This window comes from Dendrobates tinctorius, unplaced genomic scaffold (genome assembly GCF_039654945.1).
Source record: "Dendrobates tinctorius isolate UK_male_01 unplaced genomic scaffold, ASM3965494v1 ptg000038l, whole genome shotgun sequence".
Taxonomy (NCBI): Eukaryota; Metazoa; Chordata; class Amphibia; order Anura; family Dendrobatidae; genus Dendrobates; species Dendrobates tinctorius.
In genome coordinates, this window is record NW_027361706.1 from 4,179,782 (window position 1) to 4,199,416 (window position 19,635).

Here is a 19,635-nt window from a genome sequence, read left to right on the forward strand (position 1 = left end):
CTGGGCTAAGGTTAAACCCTGGTTAGAGATCAGCTTACCATAGTACAAGGAAATCTGCAAGACAGAGACCCTGGACTGCGGGAAGATCAAACCAATAAGTTAGTACATGGATAATGGGCAGAGCATTGGAATGCACATACACTACTCATCCAGGAGATCACATCTATTCCGAACCCTTTGATGTCTAAACCCCCAAGTAAGGCCGGGGTCACACTAACCGACGCAAAACACAGTCCGTATTTTACATGCGTAATACGGATGAATTACCCCTAAAGAGTGCTCCGTATGTCATCCGTAAGCAAGGTGTGGTCCCGTATTTAGAGAATCATTGGTCCGTGTCTAATACGTGCTTTTAGCGCCTCTCACTCGGCCGTATTCCTCGCCAGTGTGACCCCGGCCTAAGGGTTGATTATTATTGAAGCTAAGGAAATATGCTATCTGCCAGGTAATATCTCCTGCCATTACCCACATAGGGCTTCTTATTAGAAGCACTGAAAGGGAAACGGGGATCACGCCTGTTTTACCTACAGTATGTTAGATACAGGGAGTCTGGACTCTGGAATCGATGAAAGTGGTGTTGGTGGGGGGGTTGTTGGTAAAAAACCTGTAATACGAGAGATTATTTCGAACTGCCTCTATACGAGTCATTAGTCCGGACATTATATATAAGTCAACTTATCTATCTATCTATATATACACACATATATACACGCGTAGCCTAAAAGGCAATTTTCTCAGTGATATTTATACACCCAGACTGCCATGGTGGGAGTAACCATACCCTATAGCTAGAGAGAGTAGTTTTCTCCCCATCACAGAGGGGGATTACCTACTGTGAGGCAATGGGACTATGAGTTCTCAACTCTAAGCGTCCAGGTTACAGATTCTTTATCTCAGGAGCCCTGACTGCTGTAAGGACAGTGTGTGTGGTATCCTCTGCCACCTGACGCAGTGCTGCTGTTTCGCCACAAGGTAATGAAAAAAACAGTGTTTAAGAGCCGTGTTGCTCGAAACGCATATGGTCTCATTGCACACCACCCCCTGTCATTGCTGTGCCAACTGAGATGTCTGTTTTGTCATTTTGAATTTTTTAAGGATCATCCAATAAAAATTTTTTTTTTTTAAATTTTTAAATAAGCCTTGTGAGTGAGCTGGATCCACTTCTATTTTCCCTATTGCCTTGGAGGCTGTGCAGCAGTGAGGAAGCCGTGCTCCTTCTTGTGCTTGGAATTATATCTCGGGGGTGAGCTGAATGTTCTCTTTTGTTTTTACAAAGGCAATGATGCAGTTCCTGGTAAACATAATACAACAGACTTATGTGACAAAAATCTGTCTACTGGATGTTGATCAAGACAACTAGTCTGATTGCCGTATGTGGAGCTGGGAAAGATTCTCTCCTTCCACCTCATGGGATTTACTGCTCCCAGGACCGTAGTATGTCCTTTGTAGGATGAATCCAAAGATGTATATCTCCCTTTAAAGCTAATTATGCAAGAGACTTGCCCTTAGCACTCAAGGCAGTAGCTCCTTGAGAGTTCTGTTCCAGACGGAAGAAATGCTACTTTACTAGGCCAATTCAAGCATAGGTGGTTTTTTTTTTTTTTGGCTAAGCTCGGATGCCAAGAATGAAGCAACAAAAGTTGGATCTGGGTCCAAACTGAAGGACTCTGGGCCTGAGATAAAACGTGAAGTGGTAGGCCAACAAAACAGGGTGCGGCCACACAACAAGGCCCAAGTCAGATGGTCTAAGCCAGAGGCCCACAGCCAGCGGCACAAAGCCACAACACCCGAAGTACTATGAGGCACCATGATGTACCATGAAGCACTATGAAACACTAGTGATACACCCTGAGGCACAGGGGCACCAAAGCACTATGATGCCATATGATGCACCAAAGCATTATGACGCAATATGATGTATAGAGACGCTATGAAGCACTATGATGCCATATGAAAAAAGGCACTTATGAAGCGCTATGATGCAATATGATGCACAAAGGCACCCTGAAACACTGATGCAATATGATGCAAAAAGGTACTATGTTGCAATATGAAGTAATATGATGAGGGGCATGAGGCCTATGAAGCACTATGATGCAATATGAAGCAATATGAAGTAATATGATGAGGGGCACTGTGAAGCAGTATGCTGCAATATACAAAGAGGCCTATGAAGCACTATGATGCCTAAAGGCAATATGATGCACTATAATGCGATATGATGCAGCGTTGCTGTGAAACACTCTGATGCAATATGATGTCGAATTACTGAGAAGTACTATGGTTCAATATGCAGACACCTAGGCCCTGGTGTCGGCGCTCCATTACCGCTTTTGGTGATCAAGCCGTGACTGAGGAAAGTTCCCTCTAGTCTTATAAAAGTTATTATAGAAAGCACCAAATTGTCTCGCGACTCGTCACTGCATCCTGCGTACCTGCAATTACCACAGTATCAACAATAAATATATTTATGTATACATTACGTATGCAAAGACCGCTACATGACTAAGTAAAGAATGAAGAGGTTAATTACCCATAATGACTGCCCGTGCTGTGACCACGTTCCCCAACGCACGTTTCGCTTGATATTTCGTCGCTTCCTCAGGGGGCTCCTGTCTCAACGGCTGCACTGCCTGGCACACAGTGAGTGCGCGATGACGTCATCACACACCCGCAGTGTCAGAGGCAGAGGGGAATGATGGGAGAGGAGGCATCAGCTGACGCTCTCTCCTCCATCATTGCTTTGAACCGGAACCACCATGAGCACCGCAGGAAAGGCTATTAAATGCAAGGCCGCTATTGCCTGGGAACCATGCAAGCCCCTCAGCATTGAAGATATTGAAGTAGCTCCTCCAAAGGCTCATGAAGTCAGAATAAATCGTGCAGAGCTTGCGATGGCCAACACAGTAACATCTGCAAAAAATTAGAGTTTGCATTTGGAGCTCAATCAGGACTGATGGATGATGGTGCAAGCAGATTTACCTGTAAAGGCAAAGCGATTTATCATTACGCATGCACAAGTACATTCACTGAATACACTGTGGTGTCTGACATTTACGTTGCCAAAGTGGATGCCCGTGCCCTTGTTGAAGTTTGTCTTATAGGCTGTGGATTTTCTACTGGATATGGTGCAGCTGTCAACACTGCTAAGGTGACCAAGCGCTCTAGTTGTGCTGTTTTTGGCTTGGGAGGAGTTGGTTGTTCAGCAATTGTAGGATGCAAGGATGCAAGCGCTACACGAATCATTGGAGTAGGTTCACATAAGGATAAGTATCCAAAAGCCTTACAACTGGGAGCCACTGAGTGCCTAAACCCAAAGGTTTACGATAAACCCATTCATGAGGTCATTACTGAGCTAACTAATGGAGGAGTGGATTTTGCCGTTGAATGTGCAGGACGCACTGAAACCATGCTGACTGCTCTCCAGTGTACTTACTGTGGAAATGGTGTTGCTTGTTTGCTCATGAAGTCAAAAGAAATCGTGCAGAGCTTGCGATGGCCCACACAGTAACATCTGCAAAAAATTAGAGTTTGCATTTGGAGCTCAATCAGGACTGATGGATGATGGTACAAGCAGATTTACCTGTAAAGGGAAAGCGATTTATCATTACTAGTGTTGAGCTTTCCGATACCGCAAGTATCGGGTATCGGCCGATATTAGCTGTATCGGAATTCCGATACTGACTTCCGATACTTTTTTCGTATCGGATAACGGAATGGGAAGTTCCCATAATGCTATCAGCCCGCTCGCTTTGATTCAGCCAATGGGAATCCTCAGAAGTGTGGGCACATCCTGTTAGGCATGTAAACTATTGGCATGGCTGTGATTGGCTGCTGAAATGATGTCATGATGCACTATAAAAGCCGCCGCCATTTCTGGTCATTCGGCTGTGAATTCAGTTACGGACAGGCTGCTGTTGAAGACTGTGAGAGACAGTTAGAAATATTGATTCTCAAAACAATATTGTGCTTTACCCAGGCTACATAAACCACCACTGTAGCTTTCTTTTCCCTAGCAGCAGTGTTCACAGCTGTCTGCAAGGGCTGTGTGAGTGCAGCTCACGCTGTGGAGTGGGTCCTGCAGCCACGTCTGGTTGTAGGCCGCCCAGCGTGCCTCACTGCTGCCTCATACATATTTTTCTTTTTGAGCTGCTTATTTTTAAAAAATTCTATCTAGTGTGCTTCCATCCGTATCAATATACGTTGGTTGCAAACACTAGTAGTAGACAGCGGAGCCTTTCTGCAGCCTTTCAGTGCTAGTGCCCACTTAGCTGCACTATTCACGGCTGTCTGAGAGGTCTCTGACTGTGTGTGAGTGCAGCTCACGCTGAGTAGTGTGTCCTGCAGCTACGTCTGGTTGTAGGCTGCTCAGCGTGTCACTGCCTCACACATTTTTCTTTTATTGCAGCTCATTTTTTCTCCTATTAGTGTGCATCCATCCGTATCCATATATGGTGGTTGCAAACACTCTAGGAGTACACAGAGGAGCCTTTCTGCAGCCTGTCAGTGCTAGTGCCCACTTAGCTGCACTGTTCACGGCTGTCTGAGAGGTCTCTGACTGTGTGTGAGTGCAGCTCACGCTGAGTAGTGTGTCCGGCAGCTACGTCTGGTTGTAGGCTGCTCAGCGTGCGTCACTGCCTCGCACATATTTTTCTTTAATTGCAGCTCATTTTTTCTTCTCCTATTAGCGTGCATCCATCCATATCCATCTACATTGGTTGGTTGCAAACACTATATAGGAGTAGAGGAGCCTTTTTTCTGGCTTGTGCCCTTCAGCTGCAGCCAGATTAGTATTACCCAAATTTTTTGGAGCCTCATCTTTTGCATTGTAGGTTACCTGCCTGCATTGTAATAGCTCCAGAAAGTTGGTGATACTCTCACTTTCAAGTCTTTGATCACATCATTTTAGTTTTTTTTCCCCCCCCAAAAAACAGCAAAGTTCAACAAACACTACAGTTGAAAGTTGTGTAGGCCACATTAGCTCCCATTAAAGTGTAGTCGATACACACACTTCATAAAATTAGTGTTTCTTATACCTGTAACCAGCTGTTCAGGAATAAGCACACTAAGGCCCCCCTTTGTACTTTTCTGCCTATCTTTCTCAGTCTAGCAAGATGAAGAAGGCAGGGAGTAAGGCACGTGGGCGTGGAGTTTCAGCAGGGAGAGGACGTGGGGATTCTGCAGGGAGAGGACGTGGGGATTCTGCAGGGAGAGGACGTGGGGAGTCTGTGCCTGCTGTTGGCACCAGTGAGTCAGCATCCCCCAGTTTTAGCAGGCAACAGTCCTTTATGCGCAGCTTTGTAGGACCTCACCGTACCCCACTGCTGCGGGAGGAACAAATTGAAGCCGTTGTGGGATGGATGCCAGCTAACGCATCGACTTCAATTACTTCCACATCCTCTCAGGGCCAGAGCACCGAAGAGCAACCATCTGTCTCTTCACCACCTGCCAAAGTGCCCAGGCAGTCAGAGAGCACTGGACAGGAGCCATCACAGTCTCTACTTCTGTTCTTGGAATCTGTTGGTTTGGAAAGAGGGGGCCAGCCAAGCAGCATTCCAGATTGTGAAGAAGAGGGAGTATGCAGTGATGCGCAACTTCTTTGTCCCTCTGAATCTGAAGAGGCGGGTGGGCCAGTGCCTATGGTCAGCACACCTCAGTACGCATCAGATGATGACGAGACACAGTTGCCACTTTCTGTTGCGTACGGTGCTGGCGAGACAACCCAGGAGAAGCAGGTGTTTGAAGAGGGGAGTGTAGATGATGAGGTCCTTGACCCATCATGGCGTGAGGAACAGGAAGGTGGTGGGAGCAACTCTGAGGAAGAGATTCCCCGAACGGCAAAAACCGGAGGGAGAGGGAGAGGGGCAGACTTGGTTGCCTGTAGCCTCCACTTCGGCACACGTTAGGAGCATTCCACTTTCAAAAGGCAAAACGGGCGCTCCCAAGACTTGCAGTGCGTGGTCCTTTTTTGACACAGTTGCAGATGACATTTGCTTTGTCAAATGCAAGCTGTGTCATCAGAGAGTCAAAAGAGGGAAAAATGTCAGCAACCTCAATACCACTAATATGTGGAAACATGTGCGGACCAAGCACGAGGTGGAGTTACACAGACACACTGAAGACGTAGGCCAACGTACAGCACCACCTACCACCTCTTCAGCTCGTGTTGGGGCCTCTTCCTCCAGCTCACACACAGCTGGTTCGGCTTCCTCACAGGATCGCCAAGGAAGAACCTCTGGCACTGTTGTCCGGAGACCCTGTGACATTCCACCCACAGCACCACATTCCAAGTCATCCTCACACTCCCAGGCCACTCGACAGCCATCGGTAGCACAGGCATGGGAGAAAGGTGACCATACTCGGCAAACCATCCCCGAGCACAGGCTCTGAATGCTGGCATTGCCAAACTACTGGCACTTGAAATGCTGTCATTCAGGCTGGTGGAGACTGACACCTTCTGGGACTTCATGGCATTGGCGGTCCCACAATACACCGGGCTCAGCCGCTTTTATTTCAGCAGGCGAGCCGTCCCTGCCCTGCAGAAACATGTGGAGGCAAACATAAAACATGCGCTACTAAACGCCGTCAGTAGCAAGGTCCACCTGACCACCGATGCGTGGACCAGTAACCATGGACAGGGACACGATACCTTTCCCTCACTGCCCATTGGGTCAATGTTGCTGAGCCGGGTACAGATCTGGAGAGTGGCGCTGTACGTGTTCTGCCAACTCCACGGATTGCAGGAATCCAGTCTGTACACATTGACTCCTCCTCCTACTCAAGTTCCTCTGAAACAGCGCAGCAGGAGCCTGTTATGACCGATATGAGCACAGCCGTGGCCAAACGTCAACAGGCCGTACTGAAATTAATTTCTTTGGGGAATCGAAGCCACACAGCGCAGGAGCTCTGGAATGCCATCAAGCAGGAGAGCGACGTGTGGTTTCTGCCAGCGAATCTCCAGCCGGGCTTGGTAGTGTGTGACAATGGCCGAAATCTGGTGGCAGCTCTTGGCCTTTGCAACCTCACTCACATCCCATGTCTGGCACATGTGCTCAACTTGGTCGTGCAGAGCTTTCTGAGCGACTATCCGGATCTTGATGCACTGCTGCACAAGGTCCGCATAGAGTGCGCTCACTTGCAGCGTTCCAGCACGGCAAGGTCGCGCCTTGCTGCTCTGCAGCGCCGATTACGCCTTCCGGAACATCGCATCATATGTGACTTACCCACCAGGTGGAATTCTACGTTACATATGTTGGAGCGGTTGTGTGAGCAGCAGGCAGCAGTCATGGAGTACCAGCTGCATCAGGCGCAAACAAGTCGCACTGTGCGCCGGTCACACTTCAGCACCACTGACTGGGCCTCTATGAAGGACATCTGCCTCGTTTTGCGTGCCTTCGATGATTCCACGCGGATGGCGAGTGCAGATGATGCACTAGTCAGCATGACTGTCCCCCTTATATGTCTGCTTCAAAAAACACTGCAAGCATTAAGGGATGAGGTTTTGGAAGAGGTGGAGGATGAGGAGTCCCAAATGCCATCTGCTACTGGACAGTCTGCGCTACATGCTTCCTCACAAAGGCCTAGGCAGGGGACACTTTGTGAGGCGGATGAGGAGGAGTCGATGGAGGAGGAAGACATCTCTCCAGAGGAGGGAGGTACACAAAGCTCTAGTCAGTATGTACAGCGAGGGTGGGGTGATGCAGAGCAGGCAGAGATCACGCCTCAAGCAGGGGACAGCGGTTCTTTGGCAGTTGGGAGTCTTCAGCACATGGTTGACTTCATGCTGCAGTGCCTGAGAAACGACCGTCGCATCGCCCACATTCTCTATACGGCTGATTATTGGGTGTACACCCTCCTAGATCCTCGCTACCGGGACAACTTGCAAACCCTCACACCAACGTTGAACCGAGAGTGTAAACTGCGGGAGTACCAAGACACACTGGTGCAGTCCATCATGTTTTCCATTCCACCCGACAGCAGTGGTGCTAGTGCTTTACAAAGCACCTCTGTGCGTCGAGCCAGTGGAGGAAACTCGGCACAAAGAGGGAGCAGAGGCAGCGCCTCAGCACAAGGCAAGACCACTATGGCCCAAATGTGGCAAAGTTTTGTGTGTCCGCCACAATTGTCTACACCATCACTGACGGCTCCAGTCAGCAGGAGGCAACGTTTCCATCAGATGGTGACAGACTACATGTCTTGCCCTGTGAGTGTACTCCCAGATGGCTCTTCCCCCTTCAAGTTTTGGGTCTCTAAGCTGGATACATGGCCAGAGCTTAGCCAGTATGTATTGGAGGTGCTGGCTTGCCCTGCTGCCAGTGTATTATCGGAACGCGTCTTTAGTGCCGCAGGTGGTGTACTAACAGACCGTCGCACGCGACTTTCTTCCGATAACGTTGACCGGCTTACTTTTCTGAAAATGAACAAGGCCTGGATCTCCCCAGAATTTGCCAGTCCTCTTCCCGACTAAATAATTGGTTGGCAACTGTATCCAGGTCTCCTGTTGTGTTCATGTTTCTACCACCTGAACTATAATCCCTGGGCTTCAACAAAGCCAGTTGTCGCTCAGATGTGTCGTCTGCACAGAGAAAAACACTAGCTCCTGTGTTATTGGGGTTCAGTAATGCCAGCTGCTCCCCTGCTGTGTGGACTGCAAAGTCTCCTGCTCCATCCACATTCAAACTACTACTGATTTTTAACCGTGCTTCACTTAGGCCTCTGGCTCCACTGTCTCTAGTATTTCCCCTGGCCTCCAACCCCGCCAGTTGCTGCTCTGAAGTGGCGTCTGCACAATCCACACTTCTTCCTGAGTTACTGGGGCTCAGTCACGTCAGTTGATCCCCTGATGTGTGTCCGGCAAGGTCTCATGGTCTGTCCACATTCCCATTACTAGTAGTATGAATGAGGACAGAGCAGGAGACCTTGCCGGACACACATCAGGAGATCAACTGACAGGACTGAGCCCAAGTAACACAAGAACAAGTGTGGATTGTGCTGACGCCACTTCAGAGCTGTCACTGGTGGGGTTGGAGGCCAGGGGAAATACTAGAGACAGTGGAGCCTGAGGCCTAAGTGGAGCACGGTTACAATCAGTAGTAGTCTACAACCTCTATAAAACGTGCTGCAAGTTGGCCTCAGCCTGCTCCATGCTTCATCCTGGGCTCCAACAACGCCAGTTGGTGTTCAGAAGTGCCGTCTTCACAGAACAAAACACACTAGCTCCTGTGTTAGTGGGATTCAGTAATGCCAGCTGTTCCCCTGCTGTGTAGACGGCAAAGTCTCCTGCTCCATCCACATGCCAACAACATCAGACCTCAGCCTGCTCCATGCCTCATCCTATGCTCCAACAACGCCAGTTGGTGTTCAGAAGTGCCGTTTTCACAGAGCAAAACACACTAGCTCCTGTGTTAGTGGGGTTCAGTAATGCCAGCTGTTCCCCTGCTGTGTAGACGGCAAAGTCTCCTGCTCCATCCACATGCCAACAACATCAGACCTCAGCCTGCTCCATGCCTCATCCTGTGCTCCAACAACGCCAGTTGGTGTTCAGAAGTACCGTCTTCACTGAGCAAAACACACTAGCTCCTGTGTTAGTGGGGTTCAGTAATGCCAGCTGTTCCCCTGCTGTGTAGACGGCAAAGTCTCCTGCTCCATCCACATGCCAACAACATCAGACCTCAGCCTGCTCCATGCCTCATCCTGTGCTCCTACAATGCCAGTTGGTGTTCAGAAGTGCCGTCTTCACAGAGCAAAACACACTAGCTCCTGTGTTAGTGGGGTTCAGTAATGCCAGCTGTTCCCCTGCTGTGTGAATGGCAATGTCTCCTGCTGCCTCCAAACTCACACTGCAACGCATTTTCTCCTCGCTCCAAGTAGGCCTCAGCCTGCTCAGAGCATTGATCCTGGGCTACAACACAGCCAGTTGTAGCTTGGAAGTGCTGTCCGCACAGATTCAAACACTCGCTCCTGTTGTCTGTGGGGTTCAGTAACGCCTGCTGTTCCCCTGCTATGTGGATGGTAAAGTCTCCTGCTGCCTCCAAAATCACACTACTACTGATTTTCCACCGTGCTCCACTTAGGCCTCTGGCTCTACTGTCTCTAGTATTTCCCCTGGCCTCCAACCCCGCCAGTCGCTGCTCTGAAGTGGCGTGTGCACAATCCACACTTGTTCCTGTGTTACTGTGGCTCAGGCACGTCAGTTGATTCACTGATGTGTGTCCGGCAATGTCTGCCGCTCTGTCCCCATTCCCATTACTAGTAGTCGGAATGTGGACAGAGCAGGAGACCTTGCCGGACACACATCAGTGGATCAACTGACGTGACTGAGCCCCAGTCACACAGGAACAAGTGTGGATTGTGCACACGCCACTTCAGAGCGGCGACTGGCGGGGTTGTAGGCCAGGGGAAATACTAGAGACAGTAGAACCAGAGGCCCAAGTGGAGCCCGGTTAAAATCAGTAGTTGTGTACAACCAATATAAAACTAGCTCGAAGTAGGCCTCAGCCTGCTGCATGATTGACCCCTGAGCTCCAACATCGCCAGTTGCAGCTCAGAAGTGTCTTTGGCACGGGTACTCCCTCCTGCTCAGCCTGGTTCCAGCACCGTCAGCTGGTTCCCGGCAGAGCCTTTGGCCTAGGTGCCTCCTTCTTGGTATCCGAGTTCCAGCAACGTCTGCTGGTCCTTGGTAGTGCTTTTTAGCACAGGTACCTCCTGCTTAGAAACCGTGTTCCAGCACCGTCAGCTGGTCCACGGTTGTGCCATTGGCTCTTGTTCCTTCTGCTGCCCCTCTGAGTTCCAGCACCGTCAGCTGGTTCTCGGTAGTTCCATTGACTCTTGTAGCTTCTGCTACCCATCCGGGTTCCAGCACCGTCAGCTGGTTCTCGGCAGTGTCTTTGGCACGGGTACTCCCTCCTGCCCAGCCTGGTTCCAGCACGCCTGTTTCCGGGTAGTGTCAATGTAACTTTGCCACCGATACGTTGTCCTGTCGTGTTGCGGTCGGGTTTGCCGAGTCTATGGTGCCTGCAGTTTTGGTGCTTTCTATGTGGGCTGCGGGTTCTGGTAATAAAGGCTGGTTCTGTAGTGCCAATAGGACAAGCACCCCCTGTTGGACTGTGGGTTTCGGAAACTGCGTCCTGCTCGCGGCCTTGCAACTTTGTTGATCATGGGTACCTTCTGCTACCCATCCGGGTTCCAGCACCGTCTGCTGGTTCCCGGCAGAGCCTTTGGCATTGTTGCCTCCTTGTCGGTATCCGAGTTCCAGCAACGTCTGCTGGTTCTTGGTAGTGCTTTTCAGCACAGGTAACTCCAGCTTAGAAACCGTGTTCCAGCACCGTCAGCTGGTCCACGGTTGTGCCATTGGCTCTTGTTCATTCTGCTGCCCCTCTGGGTTCCAGCACCGTCAGCTGGTTCTCGGTAGTTCCATTGACTCTTGTAGCTTCTGCTACCCATCCGGGTTCCAGCACCGTCAGCTGGTTCTCGGCAGTGTCTTTGGCACGGGTACTCCCTCCTGCCCAGCCTGGTTCCAGCACGCCTGTTTCCGGGTAGTGTCAACGTAACTTTGCCACCGATACGTTGTCCTGTCGGGTTGCGGTCGGGTTTGCCGAGTCTATGGTGCCTGCAGTTTTGGTGCTTTCTATGTGGGCTGCGGGTTCTGGTAATAAAGCCTGGTTCTGTAGTGCCAATAGGACAAGCACCCCCTGTTGGACTGTGGGTTTCGGAAACTGCGTCCTGCTCGCGGCCTTGCAACTTTGTTGATCATGGGTACCTTCTGCTACCCATCCGGGTTCCAGCACCGTCTGCTGGTTCCCGGCAGAGCCTTTGGCATTGTTGCCTCCTTGTCGGTATCCGAGTTCCAGCAATGTCTGCTGGCTCTTGGTAGTGCTTTTCAGCACAGGTAACTCCAGCTTAGAAACCGTGTTCCAGCACCGTCAGCTGGTCCACGGTTGTGCCATTGGCTCTTGTTCCTTCTGCTGCCCCTCTGGGTTCCAGCACCGTCAGCTGGTTCTCGGTAGTTCCATTGACTCTTGTAGCTTCTGCTACCCATCCGGGTTCCAGCACCGTCAGCTGGTTCTCGGCAGTGTCTTTGGCACGGGTACTCCCTCCTGCCCAGCCTGCTTCCAGCATGCCTGCTGTTTCCGGGTAGTGTCAACGTAACTTTGCCACCGATACGTTGTCCTGTCGTGTTGCGGTCGGGTTTGTCAAGTCTATGGTGCCTGCAGTTTTGGTGCTTTCTATGTGGGCTGCGGGTTCTGGTAATAAAGGCTGGTTCTGTAGTGCCAATAGGACAAGCACCCCCTGTTGGACTGTGGGTTTCGGAAACTGCGTCCTGCTCGCGGCCTTGCAACTTTGTTGATCATGGGTACCTTCTGCTACCAATCCGCGTTTCAGCACCGTCTGCTGGTTCCCGGCAGAGCCTTTGGCATTGTTGCCTCCTTGTCGGTATCCGAGTTCCAGCAACTTCTGCTGGTTCTTGGTAGTGCTTTTTAGCACATGTAACTCCTGCTTAGAAACCGTGTTCCAGCACCGTCAGCTGGTCCACGGTTGGGCCATTGGCTCTTGTTCCTTCTGCTGCCCCTCCTGGTTCCAGCACCGTTAGCTGGTTCTCGGTAGTTCCATTGAGTATTGTAGCTTCTGCTACCCATCCGGGTTCCAGCACCGTCAGCTGGTTCTCGGCAGTGTCTTTGGCACGGGTACTCCCTCCTGCCCAGCCTTGTTACAGCACGCCTGCTGTTTCCGGGTAGTGTCAACGTCACTTTGCCACCGATACGTTGTCCTGTCATGTTGCGGTAGGGTTAGCCGAGTCTATGGTGCCTGCAGTTTCGGTGCTTCCTATTTGGGCTGCGGGTTCTGGTAAAAAAGGCTGGTTCCATAGTGCCAATAGGACAAGCACCCCCTGTAGGACTGTGGGTTTCGGTAACTGCGGCCTGCTCGCGGATGCAAAACTTTGTTAATCATGGGTACCTTCTGCTACCCATCCGGGTTCCAGCAACGTCAGCTGGTTCCCGGCAGAGCCTTTGGCCTAGGTGCCTCCTTGTCAGTATCCGAGTTCCAGCAACGTCTGCTGGTCCTTGGTAGTGCTTTGGAGCACAGGTACCTCCTGCTTAGAAACGGTGTTCCAGCACCGTCAGCTGTTCCACGGTTGTCCCATTGGCTCTTGTTCCTTCTGCTACCCATCCGGGTTCCAGCACCGTCAGCTGGTTTTCGGCAGTGCCTTTGGCCTAGGTGCCTCCTTCTTAGTATCCGAGTTCCAGCAACGTCTGCTGGTCCTTGGTAGTGCTTTGGAGCACAGGTACCTCCTGCTTAGTAACTGTGTTCCAGCACAGTCAGCTGGTCCACGGTTGTGCCATTGGCTCTTGTTCATTCTGCTGCCACTCCGGGTTCCAGTACCGTCAGCTGGTTCTCGACAGTTCCTCAGCCTTCTTGTAACTTCTGCTACTTTTCCAAGTTCAAGCTTGTGGAAATGGTTTTTGATTCTCACTCTGGATCTCCATGAAAATGACCCTGAAGACGAATACCCTGAAGACCACACAGAAGAATACCTAAAAGATGACCCTGAAGAAGATGACCAAGAGGACAAAGAACTGGAAGACAACCACCAAGATGCAGAACAACAAGAGACAGAAGACCAAGAAGCATAAAAAACAAAAGCAGAAGAACATTAAGCATAAGACTAAAAATCTGAGCAAAGGATATTATCAAATTTATTAGCAGGAGAAGACTAAGCACCCCCTGTAGGACTGTGGGTTTCGGTAACTGCGGCCTGCTCGCGGATGCAAAACTTTGTTAATCATGGGTACCTTCTGCTACCCATCCGGGTTCCAGCAACGTCAGCTGGTTCCCGGCAGAGCCTTTGGCCTAGGTGCCTCCTTGTCGGTATCCGAGTTCCAGCAACGTCTGCTGGTCCTTGGTAGTGCTTTGGAGCACAGGTACCTCCTGCTTAGTAACGGTGTTCCAGCACCGTCAGCTGTTCCACGGTTGTCCCATTGGCTCTTGTTCCTTCTGCTGCCCCTCCGGGTTCCAGCACCGTCAGCTGGTTCTCGGTAGTTCCTTTGAGTATTGTAGCTTCTGCTACCCATCCGGGTTCCAGCACCGTCAGCTGGTTTTCGGCAGTGCCTTTGGCCTAGGTGCCTCCTTCTTGGTATCCGAGTTCCAGCAACGTCTGCTGGTCCTTGGTAGTGCTTTGGAGCACAGGTACCTCCTGCTTAGTAACTGTGTTCCAGCACAGTCAGCTGGTCCACGGTTGCGCCATTGGCTCTTGTTCATTCTGCTGCCACTCCGGGTTCCAGTACCGTCAGCTGGTTCTCGACAGTTCCTCAGCCTTCTTGTAACTTCTGCTACTTTTCCAAGTTCAAGCTTGTGGAAATGGTTTTTGATTCTCACTCTGGATCTCCATGAAAATGACCCTGAAGACAAATACCCTGAAGACCACACAGAAGAATACCTAAAAGATGACCCTGAAGAAGATGACCAAGAGGACAAAGAACAGGAAGACAACCACCAAGATGCAGAACAACAAGAGACAGAAGACCAAGAAGCATAAAAAACAAAAGCAGAAGAACATTAAGCATAAGACTAAAAATCTGAGCAAAGGATATTATCAAATTTATTAGCAGAAGAAGACTAAGCAGTGTATGGGGGTGTGTTATGAAAGAGTCACCGAAGGAGGAAAAAACAAAAATACAAGCTAAGTCCAGAAAAACTGGAGAGGTTGGTAGCTATCGGATTGCAGACCCCTGATCCTATCCACAACAACTAACAGTAGCCGTGGGGGGTTCCTACGATGCCCTAGACCCCTCGATCACAGCCGGAGAACAAAATAGGCCTAAAGAAAGAAAGGTGAAATCTAATCTGCCCCAGAGCAGACCCCAAAGCAATAGGCAGCCCCCAACAAATAATGACGGTGAAGCAAGATGAAAACACTAACACAGATAGAAAGATAGGTTGAGCAAACGATGGGGCCTAAGCTAACTAAAAAGGACAGGATAGAAAAGCTGCTGTCTGCAATCCGTAAAAAACCCTACCAAAAACCCTACCAAAAAATGTCCCAACCGTCTGATAGGAAAAACAGGCCCTGAAGTCGCTATATCAGCACTCAGGTAAATTCTGAAGACAGAGCCAAGAGACCACCATAGTATCTTTTACGGTTTCTGACAAACTCTTCCGAAAGAGAGCTGCCAAGGCACCATCATTCCAGGTAGTAAGGACCGCCCACTTTTGGAATTTTTGACAGTACAACTCTGCAGAATCCCGACCCTGGCTCAATGCCAACAGGGCCTTTTCAGCCTGATCAATAGCATTAGGTTCATCATACAACAACCCCAAGGCTTGAAAAAATGCGTCCACATTAGTAAGAATAGGATCATCAGGTTTCAAAGAAATCCTGGGGATCGCCGCGCAGCAAAGAGATGACAATTTTAACCTGCTGCGTGGAGCTCCCCGACGAGTTAGGCTTCAAGGCAAAAAATAATTTACAATTATTCTTAAAATTCAAAAATTTAGACCGATCCCCAAAAACACATCAGTAGTAGGGTTCTTTGGTTCAGCAGCATGTGAATGAGCAAGATAGGCGGAAATTCCCCGCACTTCAGCAGTGAGCTGCTCCACACGATCAGACAATTGCTTCATCTCCATTGAGAAAGAAAAAAAAAAATTCCCCCTACGGCCTCAGAGACATAGAGGAAGAAATATACACAAAAAAAAAAAAAAAAACATTCTGACAAACTCTCTTTTTTTTTTACAATTCTTTCCTGCTATTGAGTACCCTAGGATCTGCGGTATGGCTGGTAATTCTGTTAAGAATGAGTCACCGAAGGAGGAAAAAACAAAAATACAAGCTAAGTTCAGAAAAACCGGAGAGGTTGGTAGCTATCAGATTGCAGACCCCTGATCCTATCCACAACAACTAACAGTAGCCGTGGGGGGTTCCTACGATGCCCTAGACCCCTCGATCACAGCCAGAGAACTAAATAGGCCTAAAGAAAGAAAGGGGAAATCTAAACTGCCCCAGAGCAGACCCCAAAGCAATAGGCAGCCCCAACAAATAATGACGGTGAAGCAAGATGAAAACACTAACACAGATAGAAAGATAGGTTGAGCAAACGATGGGGCCCAAGCTAACTAAAAAGGACAGGATAGAAAAGCTGCTGTCTGCAATCCGTAAAAAACCCTACCAAAAAATGTCCCAACCGTCTGATAGGAAAAACAGGCCCTGAAGTCGCTATATCAGCACTCAGGTAAATTCTGAAGACAGAGCCAAGAGACAAAAATGGAACTCAGCACACCCCCGACCGGGGATGGCTGAACTCCAAAAAACAAGGTAAACAAAACAAAACTAATAAGTTCAATAGCAGAGCAAAAATTTATCTTTGGGAAGAAGGAATCAGACTGGTTTCCAAGATTCCAGCAGAGAAATCACCAGCGACTCAGAAGGGCGTCGGCTGCCTTATATCCAGTCAGAATTTCCTGTTACCCAGTCATCATCTACCAGATCAGGTGTTTGGTAATCAGCCTCACTACCTTCCTTCACCAGAAGAGGGAGTTCATCAGACAGCGACGGTGAAGGGGAAAATGAACTCACAACAGGGGTGTGTCCGTTCCTCCTCGTGGTGCCCCTGGAAAAGGCCTGCTGCTGCAGGACAAACTGAACGCGGACAAATCCTGTTGTAAATCTTTTGTGACAGGCTGAACGGAAGGTGTAATCTTCAAACTTTTATAGATAACAACTACAGGAATGCCTGACACAAATAAGAATATGATGAAGAAGAATAGGAAGAAGATGAAGAAGTAGAATATGAAGAAGAATAATAGTTGAATAAGAAGAATATGAAGAATGTAAAAAAAAAAAGAAAAAGAAGAAAAAAAAGAAGAAAAAGAAGAAGAAGTTGATGAAAAAGATGCTGCTGCTGAGGATCATGAAGGAGAAAGTGTGGGAGAAGTAAAAAAGAAGGTAAAGAGTATGGAAGTAGTGAAACATACATATCTGACAAAAAATTAAAGACTTTAACATAGTCAATATCTTTGTAACTACGAACGTCTTTAAAAAAAAAAAAAAATCCTGCTATTCCATTTGATTGGGCTAAACCTCTATGGCTTTAATGTCTCCTACACCTCCCACAACACATTCTACATTATTATTAGTTGTTTTTCTTCATGTAGAATTAACCTACAGGGAAAGAAAGGGGTTTTTTTAATTCCGATATTTCTGTTCCATTGACTTGAATGGGACTTCCGGGATCGGAATCTGCGATACCCGATACTTTTTTTTAGATCGGCCAATCCATTCCGATACGAATTTTTTCAGTATCGGGTGGTATAGCTCAACACTAATCATTACGCATGCACAAGTACATTTACTGAATACACAGTGGTGTCTGACATTTGCGTTGCCAAAGTGGATGTGTGGCGCCCCTGAGGCTCAGTCGCCACAGAGGTACTGCACCTTCTCCTAAGGTGTAGTGCCCCACCACCTAGGTAAGTAGGGAACTCCTTTCCACACTCCAACACCTGCACCCCACACACAGGATAGTTCAGCAGGACCACATTGCGGCTCCATGCTTAGAGGGTAGCACGCGCACCTTTCGTGGGTCCTTGCTTCGTAACACGAGATGTGCTGGGAGGTGGGTGGAGTTGAGATATATAAAAGGTTGGGAAGGTTTAGAATTACAGATCAGTCTGGAGGTTCAGTCTGACAGAGGGTCAGAAAGGAAGGAAGGGAGCCACTCGGGAGGAGTGGGGATCCCTGGAAGAAGGGATGGAGGAAGGAGTGCTGCAGCTGCCTCAGTGACCTGAGCCATCTGGCACGGAAAAGGAACAGAAGGAGAAAGACGTAGAACTGAAACCTAAGCTTCCATAAGAGAGAGAAGAAACAGTGCGGAACGAAGGAGTAGGAGAACAGAGAGGAGTTGTGGGTTGGAAGAGGAACCCTGCCTATAGGTTCTCAGCACAAGGCCAGGGACCGGTCCCCGAGGTTGTATGGACACTTATGGTTCTGCAGCAGACACCGGTGGAGTAGTTGGCTGTAAATGCACTACTCCCATCTAAGACTTGGGGCACAACAGCAACTGAATAGAGAGCCAGGACTCCGGAGAAGGGAGTCCCCAAGAGAGGCTACAGCTGTCTGCCATACGAGTAGAGTTGTTAGGAACATCTGACAGGAGGAACTTCAGAGTACCACGGTGCTCGAGCTCTTCACACTAAAAGGCGCAATAGAGGAGTCGTTCAGGAAAGGTACATGTTGGCGGAGTGTTGGAGAGGATAATCCTGACTAGCCCGGGAGGTTGATTGAGTCTCTACCCCGGAGTCAGGCACCAGTGTGTACCATGAACTGTGAGTAAAGCTTTGGAACTGCAAGCCCTGGTGTCTTCCATTCATTTGTGCGCCAACACCGTCAGCACCGCTACATCTGGCTACCAACATTCCTCACACCGCCTACGCCTATACACTGTCCTGGGGTTACAGCTTCACCTGTGGGGAGCTACACCATCTATGCTGCAACACACCATCAGCCCCAGAGGATCTGCACGCAGCGTTGGCTTACCATCTTGCTTGCCAAACACCACAGGTGGCGTCACAAACTATCACATAAACTATATTACAAACCACCATTGATTTGGGCGCCCAGGGCCACGGACCGGGTCACAGCTGCTGTGACTTATCCCACTTACACTGGCCCGGTACCGAGTACCCCACAGCCCTTGGAGGGCGACCCAGATGCCCGTGCCCTTGTTGAAGTTTGTCTTATAGGCTGTGGATTTGCTACTGGATATGGTGCAGCTGTCAACACTGCTAAGGTGACCAAGCGCTCTAGTTGTGCTGTTTTTGGCTTGGGAGGAGTTGGTTGTTCAGCAATTGTAGGATGCAAGGATGCAAGCGCTACACGAATCATTGGCGTAGGTTCACATAAGGATAAGTATCCAAAAGCCCTACAACTGGGAGCCACTGAGTGCCTAAACCCAAAGGATTATGATAAACCCATCCATGAGGTCATTACAGAGCTAACTAACGGAGGAGTGGATTTTGCCATTGAATGTGCAGGACGCACTGAAACCATGCTGACTGCTCTCCAGTGTACTTACTGTGGAAATGGTGTTGCTGTTGTGTTGGGTGTGGCATCTCCCAAGGACACACTTTGTTTGCATCCAAGTTTGCTTGTCACAGGGCGTACCTTGAAAGGATCTATATTTGGAGGCTACAAGGGTTCTGATATCCCAAAACTGGTTACAGATTATATGAACAAAAGGAACAATCTGGAACATTTAGTTAGCAAGAAGCTAGCCCTGGAAAAAATCAATGAAGCATTTGAACTGCTTAGCAGTGGGGCAGGAGCTCGGAGTATTGTGATATTCTAATCATACTGCAGGTGAAAATATGGAAGTAGACCATGGAGCTGTCCTTGTAGAAATGCACTTTACAGCTTCTGATTAATCATATCTTATATGCATACATTCTCCTATCTGATTGGTGTATGATTTTTTTGTTCACAGTGATAGAATCCACTTAAGAATTTCGGCATTTGCTTTGGTTCAACTTCTATACTAATGCAGACACCGGTATAGTTCAATGTGGCGGCGGTGGGGGGAGTCGCCACTAGCGGCAGGTGGGCCCCCCCGCCTCACGGGCCCCATAGCGGATGTGTGATGTGCC

At 49.2% G+C, this 19,635-nt stretch overlaps 1 protein-coding gene across 1 annotated transcript; it reads left to right on the forward strand.

The window, feature by feature from the left end:
* Positions 1-2,956: 2,956 nt before the first annotated feature.
* LOC141088190 (NADP-dependent alcohol dehydrogenase-like) lies at positions 2,957-19,340 on the forward strand. Its single transcript, XM_073574113.1, has 2 exons — positions 2,957-3,095; positions 18,724-19,340. The coding sequence occupies exons 1-2, from the start codon at positions 2,957-2,959 to the stop codon at positions 19,338-19,340; spliced, it is 756 nt and encodes a 251-aa protein (XP_073430214.1).
* Positions 19,341-19,635: the final 295 nt, after the last annotated feature.

What these genes read in the sequence shown, in the direction of transcription:
- LOC141088190 (XM_073574113.1), top strand. Translation starts at nt 2,957, where the DNA reads ATGGATGATGGTGCAAGCAGATTTACCTGTAAAGGCAAAGCGATTTAT. An exon ending in CCGTGCCCTTGTTGAAGTTT is followed by an intron (nt 3,096 to 18,723) that starts GTCTTATAGGCT and finishes CCCTTGTTGAAG; the next exon opens with TTTGTCTTATAGGCTGTGGA.